The sequence below is a fragment of the Moschus berezovskii genome, chromosome 10 (genome assembly GCF_049115385.1).
Source record: "Moschus berezovskii isolate FMDL1 chromosome 10, NW_MosBer_1.0, whole genome shotgun sequence".
NCBI lineage: Eukaryota > Metazoa > Chordata > Mammalia > Artiodactyla > Moschidae > Moschus > Moschus berezovskii.
In genome coordinates this window covers 39,464,310-39,474,004 of record NC_142469.1, presented here as the reverse complement: position 1 = coordinate 39,474,004, position 9,695 = coordinate 39,464,310, and the positions used below count along the sequence as shown (strand labels likewise).

At 44.6% G+C, this 9,695-nt stretch overlaps 1 protein-coding gene and 1 long non-coding RNA gene across 2 annotated transcripts; one reads left to right on the top strand and one right to left on the bottom strand.

Annotated features, from left to right (window-relative positions):
- Positions 1 to 931: 931 nt before the first annotated feature.
- LOC148776299 (uncharacterized) lies at positions 932 to 8,364 on the bottom strand. The gene is made up of 3 exons (XR_016038489.1): positions 7,436 to 8,364; positions 3,610 to 3,676; positions 932 to 2,608 (listed from the first exon to the last, which is right to left on the bottom strand). It is a non-coding gene; the product is annotated as an uncharacterized LOC148776299 (long non-coding RNA).
- On the top strand, positions 6,403 to 8,947 carry CALHM6 (calcium homeostasis modulator family member 6). The gene is made up of 2 exons (XM_055433298.2): positions 6,403 to 7,077; positions 8,378 to 8,947. Exons 1-2 carry the CDS (start codon positions 6,550 to 6,552, stop codon positions 8,798 to 8,800), a joined length of 951 nt encoding a protein of 316 aa, XP_055289273.2. The 5' UTR covers positions 6,403 to 6,549; the 3' UTR covers positions 8,801 to 8,947.
- The last annotated feature ends 748 nt before the right edge of the window (positions 8,948 to 9,695 follow it).

The following is a 9,695-nucleotide window of genomic DNA, read 5'->3' as shown; positions in this document are numbered from 1 at the left end:
CTGCATTGCAGGTGGATTCTTCACTGACTGAGCCACCAGGGAAGCCCTAGTTTTTGCCCAGAGGTAATTAAGAATTAAAAAAACAGGTCAGTTGGTGGCTGCTGCTCCCTTCCATTTTGCCCTTTCAGAATGGAGTGTTTCCTGCTGTTGTCCTGACCTTGTTCCTTCACTAGGCATTGTCTATGGGAAACAGATGAATCTATTTAGTTCACAGTCTGAGGACCAAAGGGATCACAGGAAGACCTGATGTAGAAATTGTCACACACTACCCAGAGATTCTGGATTGTGAGCGCCATGTCATGACTGGTTTGGACTTTCGGTTTTTGGGGGGTGGGGGTGGGGAAGAAGGTTAGTGAGTTTCAGCCACCACCCGCCTCCTTTCCTCTCCACCCACCTTTCCCGCCTGGCTTGTCTCTGTTCCAGCAGCGGGCACAAAGAAGACTCTACAGAGCACAGCTGGAGCCTTGTCTGAATGAGGCAGATGGCTCTTTCCTTTCTGTATCCCCCAGGGCTGGACAGACGCCACCCAATCCCATCTTCATCAGGCCTTTCCCTCTTATCCTCCTACTGATTTCTGACATTTTCCCATTCTCAAATACTCAGTTCTTCATCTTCCATATTCTTTAATCACAGTCAGTTTCTCACTAGGATGTATTACTTTTGGCAATAAGAGGTGAGTTATTAGGATTCCAGGTTCAGGGATCAGCCCTTAATACAAGCCTTGTGTGCAAAGAGAGAAAGAGTGAAAAAGCCTCTTCCCAGAGTTGTTCCTTAGCCCTTCTCGTTACATTAAGACATGTTATATTAGTATTTTTTAATTGTCGAAATAACATATGCATGTTCAGAAATGAGATACTGTATATATCTTTAATTTTTTCTTTATTTTTACACAAACGGATTGATTGTATGACAAGCAGTGTTTTTGCTTGCCGTTTTCAATTACCATCTCTACTCTGTCTTTTCAACCGTATCAGCACATAAAGATCTATCTCAATCATATGAATCTGCTCTGTATTCTATTATATAGATGCCCATAATTTATATAAATAGTCCTCTACAACTGACCCTCACCTTGATTGTGAATGTTTTAAATATGCAGCATATTTCACATGGTTTATCCTTTTAGGGAAGATATTTCACAACAGTTTAAGTTCTCCAACAAGTTGTTAAATTTTTGAGATTTTGCAATAGTGACATTTATACTTTGAAGAAGCACAAATTTCCCCCTATTAAGTTACTTTCAATTTCTTTATCCTAATCCTTTAATCTTATTGGTTACTCATTATTATTATCTTTGAAAATCCAAACCTTTGGTCATATTTCATAAACTAGCAAGCCAAATTTGAGTTCAGAGGAACTGAGTCTGTGGTAAAACAAAGTACAAATGACCATTGGCAGTGAATTGTATCCCAGGTTAAAATCACCTCTAAAATAGCTGAGTCTATGGGAAAACACAGTTGAATATATGTTTACCACGATTCCTCATAGTTGAAGGTCTTAAGAACCTTAGAAGGAAAACCAGGACTTTAATAGCTTCTTATGGAATCAGATGATGATGATGATGGTGACAATAAAGTCTGGCTACATCTAGGTCCTCAGAATTAAAATAATCATTTACCATAAGAAAAAAAATTGGGGGGATCACAGAATACTTAAAATTTTGTGATAGGTTTAGGAAATTCATGTTAAGAAAAGAGGAAACTATCCATTAAAAGGGATTTGAAATGTCATGGGATTGCTACTTAACAAATGACAGTCCTGTACTAAGGAAGAGGTCTGATCTTTCCTTCTTCCTGCTTCATAACTTCCAGAGGAAGAGCTTTATTAGACATTCAAAAATCATATAATAACACACCCCAAATTTTCAAATACATTTCTTAACATAAAAAATATATTCCACATGCAGAAATGTATACTCTAAGAATGTCAGACTTTCTAAATTTACTTGTTATTTTGGTTTTCAAAAGTAATTTCATTTATGTATGTATTTTTGGCTGTGTTGGGTCTTTTTCACTGGGTGGGGTTTTCTCCAGTTGCGGTTCTCACTGCAGTGGTTTCTCTTGTTGCTGAGCACAGGCGCCAGGGTGTGCAGGCTCAGCAGCTGTGGTGCCCAGGCTCCAGGGTGTGCAGGCTCAGCAGCTGTGGTGCCAGGGCTAGGTTGCTCCGTGGCAAGTGGGATCTTCCTGGAACAGGGATCGAACCCATGCCTCCTGCATTGGCAGGCGGATTCTTTACCACTGAGCCACCAGGGAAGCCCCTACTTATCATTTTGGCATCTAAAGTGGTATCTTGCACATTGCAGACCTTAATTTGATCTTACTCTTGTGGGTCTTGTGGCCAGGACTGACACTTTGCTGGAATCTAGCAGTTGTATTAAGTGACATAGCAGCAGCAGCAGCAGCAGCAGCAGTTGTATTCCAAGCAGGACCATACAATTAGTTTAAGTTCTCATGAATGCTACAGAGAATAATGTTTGAGATCCAGCTCACTTGAAGATGACTGCAAAGAACTTTCAGATGCACAGTGTGAATGTGCATTTTCTTTCAAGAGTTTCTCTTGCTTTCTTTTCTGAGAAATATTTTGTTGTCTCTGAAATCCATTTCTGACACTGGCAATGATAGTGTTGAGAAACAGAATACTACAGTTAACAAAACAGAACAAACTCATAACCACTGGTTTTTCATTGTGTTTAACATGAGAATCTCTCACTCATTTTCTTAAAAGTTAAGTAAATTGGTGCTAAATTATAGATTTTCAAAACTATAAAGGTCTTTCATGGCTTCCCAAGTGTCTCAGTGGTAAAGAATCCACCTGCCAATGAAGGAGACTCAGGAGATGTGGGTTTGATCCCTGAATTGGGAAGACCCCTGGAGGAGGAAATGGCAACCCACTCCAACATTCTTGCCTGAGAAATCCCATGGACAGAGGAGCCTGTCAGGCTACAGTCTACAGGGTTACAAAGAGTTGGACACAACTGAGTATACACACAACAACACAGGTCTTTCCGGTATTATTCAGTGCAGTCTTAGAGAAAATTCTTGCATCTTCTTGAATTACTATTTACTTGCACTAAGGGCTGAACTTCTAAGCAATGTCCTCTCAGAATAGAGCTGGGTATAAAGGGCTGGACAATCTTCAATAGAGCCTGAACTAGAACTACCCACTGTTGCAGAGGTGGTGGGGTGCATGTCTGGGTACTAGACTCAAATGCAGGAGCTGGGAGGAAATTCAGGCTGGCAGGCAGTACCTGGACTCTAATAGTTATGAAAGTGCAAGCTGCTCAGTCGTGTCTGACTGTTTGCAACCCCATGGACTATACAGTCTATGGTATCCTCCAGGCCAGAATACTGGAGTAGGTAGCCTTTCCCTTCTCCAGGGGATCTTCCCAACCCAGGGATCGAACCCAGGTCTCCCACATTGTAGGCGGATTCTTTACCAGCTGAGCCATAAGGGAAGCCCAAGAATACTGGAGTGGGTAGCCTATCCTTTCTCCAGCAGATCTTCCTGACCTAGGAATCAAGCCCAGGTCTCCTACATGGCAGGCAGATTCTTTACCAACTGAGCTAACAGTTATGGAAACTTGTAATAAGTACAGAATGATCATCTTACCTGGGAGATCTGTGATTGAGGGAGCACAGTGGTGGCAACCCCAGGAGGTGGTGTCTGGAGACACAAGCTGACAGGATAATAGGTGAGAATGCAGGTCAGTCTGTAAGTTTCAGGGCAGGATTGAAACTGCATACTCTGGTCTACAAAGCCCCTAAATGACCTTCCACCTGCAGCTCTGCCTTTGTGATGTGCTGCCTTCCTCCTCACCCTCCGTGCCCTCGTCACTCTGACTGTCTTTCTAACCACAGAATACAAAGCTCCTTTACACACAGAGCCTTTGGCATTCCCATTTCTGCTTAAATGTCGTCTCCCCGTAGAGGCTTTCTCAGGACACTCTGTAGCACATGATTCCATTTTAATTGCCTGCATCACTTGAGGACTTCCCCCCTAATTATCCACATCCTCTCCACTAGAACACAAGCTCAGCGAAAGCAGGGTATCTGTTCATCTTGTTCCTTGTGTACAATAATGCCAGCTACTTTTACAGGTACTAGCATATACTGGGTGCTTATTAAATATTTAAATGAGTGATTGCATCAGCAAATGAACTAATTAATACAATGGTTAATGAATTACTCGAAATAGGGGACTGACAAGATAAAAGTTTCTGTAACTAAAGATATTTGAAACCAAATCTTTGACAGGAACTGGTAAGAAGATGAAGGCTGTCTCCAGATGCAAAAGTCTCAGTAAATGAAGGGAATGAAAACAGACAGCAGGACTGAGGTGATGGAAGAGGTCATGCTAAATAGTTTGAGTCTTGATGGAGAATAAGACTTCTAATAACAATATTAGACATGGTAGAAAAACCCAGGTTTGGATGTAGTAATGGGAGAATGCCTGCCCTCCCTCTTGTTTTGAGAAATGTGAGGGAATAAATATATCTCCTCATTCAAGAGAATGGGAGGGTATGTCTTAGTTGAGTTACTATTAAGAGGGATATGGATAAAGCCATCTACACAAAAGTGTTGACAGAGTGGTAGTTGTTCATGACGGCATGTGAAAATTGTGGAAGGGGAGGCAACATCTCAGAGGAGTGTGGTGGCTGTGAAGACTCCACCAGTAAGAGGAGTGTTGAGTAACCCAAAGGATAAGGGAAGGAAGCTTTTTTGCAGATGTGGGATTACAGAGATGATAGTCATAGCAGAAGTGATTTGCTGCAAACATGCAACTTAGATGCAAGTTTACACGGAACCTGGCCGTACCTGATCTAACCTCAGAGAAGAGGCCCCATCTGCCCGGCATGACACAGAGGACCTTGATCTGAGGACAGCTTCTTAACACTCACACAGAAAGAATAATTTTTCATCACACTGCTGGGGAATGGTGGTTTTGTGCCAGGCACTGGTGGTGGGAGATAGCTAAAAAGGCAAGTTGGACTAAGAATAGGGTGTTTCCTGCCTCCTCTGCAACAATTCACTCGGCTCTGTAGGCTACTTATTCTTCCCAGAAAAAATAAGGCAAACCTAGTGGATGGGCTTGAGCAGCAACCAGTTCACTCTGACCTGCCCCCCCCCAGACTCTACATCCATGCACCCTCCTTGAGGTGAAATGGACAACTGAGGGTACACCGATTTTCTGAAGGTAGTCATTGAATACAATCCTTGATCTAAAATGGAGCATTCATTTGGATTCTTAAATACTACACAGCTATTTGTTGTCTCTTCCTAAAGTTGCTACGCGAAAGGTAATCTCTCACACTGAACATCCATTAATAGGCATACCCTGTGTATCAAAGAACTTTATGGATGCTACTCACTTGTCTCAACAATCTCACACTGTCAGCACTATATTCTGTTTTTACAAATGAGTATGGTGAATCTTAGAGAAGATAACGTATTAAACACACACACACACACACACACACACACACACACAAAATGCACCTAACTTCAAAACCTATGTTCTTTCAAATACACCTCACCTCACTCTAGAGCCACATAGAGTAAGGCTCAGTTTCACAGAAATGATTTTAGCTTGTCAGAGGAATGCTGCTCTGAGAAAACTGAAAGTGGAGGAAACAACACGTTAGATAGAGGCAGTTGCCGTTTGAAGTGTTTTTGGTTCAACTAGTGTTTTTTGAACAGCCAGTACCCCTCTCCTCTGCTGATCAATTTGCTGGCCCCTGAGGAAGGATTTGATACACTTCTATCTACTGTCAGTGTTAGGACATACCTGCTGGGGAGAAAAAGAGGCAGAAGTCAATACAGTATATTCAGGCTAATGTCCTGTAGGAGATCAGGTAGAGGAGAGAAAAGTGGCAGTTCTGTTCAGAAGGGGGACAGGAAGGGGACAGAATATCATGGATATACTGGAATTTGAGCGGGGCTTTGTTGCAATTCAGTTTATGTAAGAGAAACTGGAAATTTATCCTTGAATAATGTTTCCTGTAAATGATCGAGGTTTGCAGGGGTTTGTTGTTGTTGCTGGTAATTGCTGGGTCTGATTGGGAGTTGGTTTAGGAGCCAGGGTGGCTACAATGGAGGAAAAGCTGGTGTTTCCCCCAGTTTACTCAAGTAAAAAGTGTTCTTTCCATGGGGGACTGCAGAGTCCCCGATCATGAAGGGATCGTTAAGGGAAAGGAAAGTCCCTGGTTCCTTGTCAGTCTGGAGGAAACAAAAGCTACAGCGGAACAGGTCCTATCTTCCCTCAGTCAGAGTTCCTCAGTTGAGGGATAAAGGTCACCAATGTGCCTGCTTCTGGAAAGGGGTGGGCACTGGGGAGGTCCGCGGCGTGTGTGCTCGGATCTGCAACAATTAGTTGGGTTGAAATAAGAAAATGAAAGCTCAGGAAACCCTGAGAAACCCTCTTCCCTTTTTTGGAAGGTGCTACTTAGCGGGGCACGGGAAAACCCCAGATCCCCCAAATCATTGAGGCGCTGGGCAGCGAAGAGGCAGAAGCAGCCGGGCCTTGTCCACGGCACCCTGGGTTAGGAGACCCATGGAGAAGTTTCGGGAGGTGTTGAACCTGCACCTCAAACACCGCAACGCTCTGGGCTACAGCCTGGTGACCCTGATGACGGCGGGCGGGGAGCGCATCTTCTCCACCGCGGTGTTCCAGTGCCCGTGCAGCGCCGCCTGGAACCTGCCCTACGGCCTGGTCTTCCTGCTGGTGCCGGCGCTGGCGCTCTTCCTCCTGGGCTACGTGCTGAGCGCCCGCACCTGGCGCCTGCTGACCGGCTGCTGCGCGCGGGGCGGCGGCGCGGGGCTGCGCGGGGCCCTGGTGTGCGCGCAGATCAGCGCCACCGCCGCCGTGGCGCCGCTCACCTGGGTGGCCGTGGCGCTGCTCGGGGGCGCGTTCTACGAGTGCGCCGCCAGCGGCAGCGAGGTCCTGGCGCGGTCCCTGTGCCTGGGCCGCGACCCGCGCTGCGCCGCCCAGCTGCCGCTGGTGCCCTGCCAGCAGGCCCAGGAGCCCGACGTGAAGCAGCTGCAGAAGGAGCTGCAGAAGGAGCTCACGGCCCACTCGCAGGTCGGGCGCCCGCGCAGGATGCGGTGCGGGGGTCGGAGAGGGACTGGCTCCTGAGGGGCGGACGGGGAGGTAGAAATGCGTGCCCTGGCTCCTGACACCGAAGGCAAGCTAACTAGAATGGCTGTTGGCTTCACATGAGCCGATAGGCAAATCCATCATCTCTCTTCCCAGGGCTTCCCAGGTGGCGCTAGTGGTAAAATGCCAATGCAGGAGACCTAAGAGATGAGGGTTCCATCCCTGGAGAAGGAAATAGCAACCCTCTCTTATATTCTTACCCGGAGAATCCCATGAACAGAGGAACCTGGAGGGTTACAGTCCATAAAGTCGCAAAGAGTCAGACACGACTGAAATGACTTACCAAAGCACATCATCTTTTTTTTTTTTCTTTCTTTCTCTCTCCCTCTTTCCGTCTCTTCCCCTCTCTTTCCCTCTCTTTCTTTCATCTCGGTGCTATTTCTTTCTTTTTTTCCCCTTTAATTGGAGTAAGGTTGACTTACAATATTGTGTTAGTTTCAGTCTTACATATGTGTGTGTCTTCAGAGTTTCTTCCCTTATGAAAATGAAAGTGAAGTAGCTCAGTCGTGTCCGACTCTGAGACCCAGTGGACTGTAGCCTACCAGGCTCCTCCGTCCGTGGAATTTTCCAGGCAAGAGTACTGGAATGGGTAGCCATTTACTTCTCCGAAGGAAGATCTTCCCGACCCCAGGGATTGAACCCATGTCTCCTGCATTGTGGGTAGACACTTAACCATCTGAACCCCCTGGGAAGCCCATTATAGGTTTTTTATAAAAAAAATTGAGTATAACTAATGAAAGGAGGAAGGCACTGGGGCACTCTGTTGTGTCAGGCATCTGCTCTGTGCCCCACACCCGACACCTTGCTGGGTCCTTTTTCTCTCTTATTATTCTCTTTTATCTTTACAGTGGGTACACTGAGTCCAGGTCTGTCTGATTTTAAAGTCATCACCCCACACTGCTTCTGGGTGTGTAAAGCTCAGAAGTTTTTGGAAATGAATACTTGTTTCACTGGATTTTCTGAAATTCCACATTTTGAGTTCCAGGGATTCCACATATAAGTTCCTCCATGGATCCTTGACATGACTTGGAAAATGACTGTCTTGTCAAGCAAGCAGTTCTACTGAGGGGTAGGGGGAGGGGTTACTGCCACTTCTTTCTCTTAAGGGAATAAGACCTAACTGTTGCTTGTTCATCATCTTAACTCTGAGTAGTTCAAATTTTACCTGTTGATTTAAAAAAAATTTTTAAGTGACTAAATCGCTGTTTTGTTGTGTTTACTTAAGGTGTTAGGCTGGGTCCTGATAGCAGTTGTTATCCTCCTCCTCCTGATTTTTACATCAATCACTCGATGCCTGTCTCCAGTTAGTTACCTGCAGCTGAAATTTTGGAAAATCTATTTGCAACAGGAGCAGCAGAGTCTTAAAAGTCAAGCCACAGAACATGCAATGCAACTGGCAAAAGAAAATGTCAAATGTTTCTTTGAGTGCTCACATCCACAGGAATACAACACTCCAAGCATTAAAGACTGGGAGCAGATTTCATCACTATATACTTTCAATCCAAAGGAGCCGTACTACAGCCCTTTGCACAAATATGTGAACAAAAAACAGAAGAATCAAAGTAACACATCTTCTGAAGAAGATGCCATGGTTCCTGTTCTTGGCTTTGTAGATTCATCTGATATGAACTGCACTACAGACTTATGACCTTGTTAATGAATGGGGAAAGAAAGCTCTTCTGAATTATTGATTCCTTTTAAAAAAATAAATGTGGGTATTTTTATGACTCCTTTGTTTGTTCTTCCAAGTTATGGAAACATAGAATATTAAATAAAATAGAAATTTAGAACTTTATCTTTTTATTATTTTATTTAAAAAGGAAGCAACGTTAAATCGTTCACTTAGTGTGACAGTTCAGTTCAGATAAGTCGCTCAGTCTTATCCGACGCTTTGCAACCCCATGAACCACAGCATGCCAGCCCTCCCTGTCCATCACCAACTCCCGGAGTTTACCCAAACTCATGTCCATTAAGTCGGTGATGCCATCCAACCATTTCATCCTCTGTCGTCCCCTTCTCCTCTTGCCCTCAGTCTTTCCCAGCATCAGGGTCTTTTCAAATGAGTCAGCTCTTTGCATCAACTGGCCAAAGTGTTGGAGTTTCAGCTTCAACATCAGTCCTTCCAATGAACACCCAGGACTGATCTCCTTTAGGATGGACTGGTTGCATCTCCTTGCAGTCCAAGGGACTCTCAAGAGTCTTCAACACCACAGTTCAAAAGCATCAATTCTTCGGCGATCAGCTTTCTTTATAGTCCAACTCTCACATCCATACATGACCACTGGAAAAACCATAGCCTTGACTAGACGGACCTTTGTTGACAAAGCAATGTCTCTGCTTTTTAATGTTCTGTCTAGGTTGGTCATAACTTTCCTTCCAAGGAGTAAGTGTCTTTTAATTTCATGGCTGCAATCACCATCTGCAGTGATTTTAGAGCCCCAGAAAATAAAGTCAGCCACTGTTTCCACTGTTTCCCCATCTATTTGCCATGAAGTGATGGGACCAGATGCCATGATCTTAGTTTTCTGAATGTTGAGCTTTAA

Excerpts from the sequence above, each read along its gene's own strand:
- CALHM6 (XM_055433298.2), top strand. The coding sequence starts at position 6,550 with ATGGAGAAGTTTCGGGAGGTGTTGAACCTGCACCTCAAACACCGCAAC. Across the intron at positions 7,078-8,377 it reads AGCTCACGGCCCACTCGCAG|GTGTTAGGCTGGGTCCTGAT; the intron begins GTCGGGCGCCCG and ends TGTTTACTTAAG.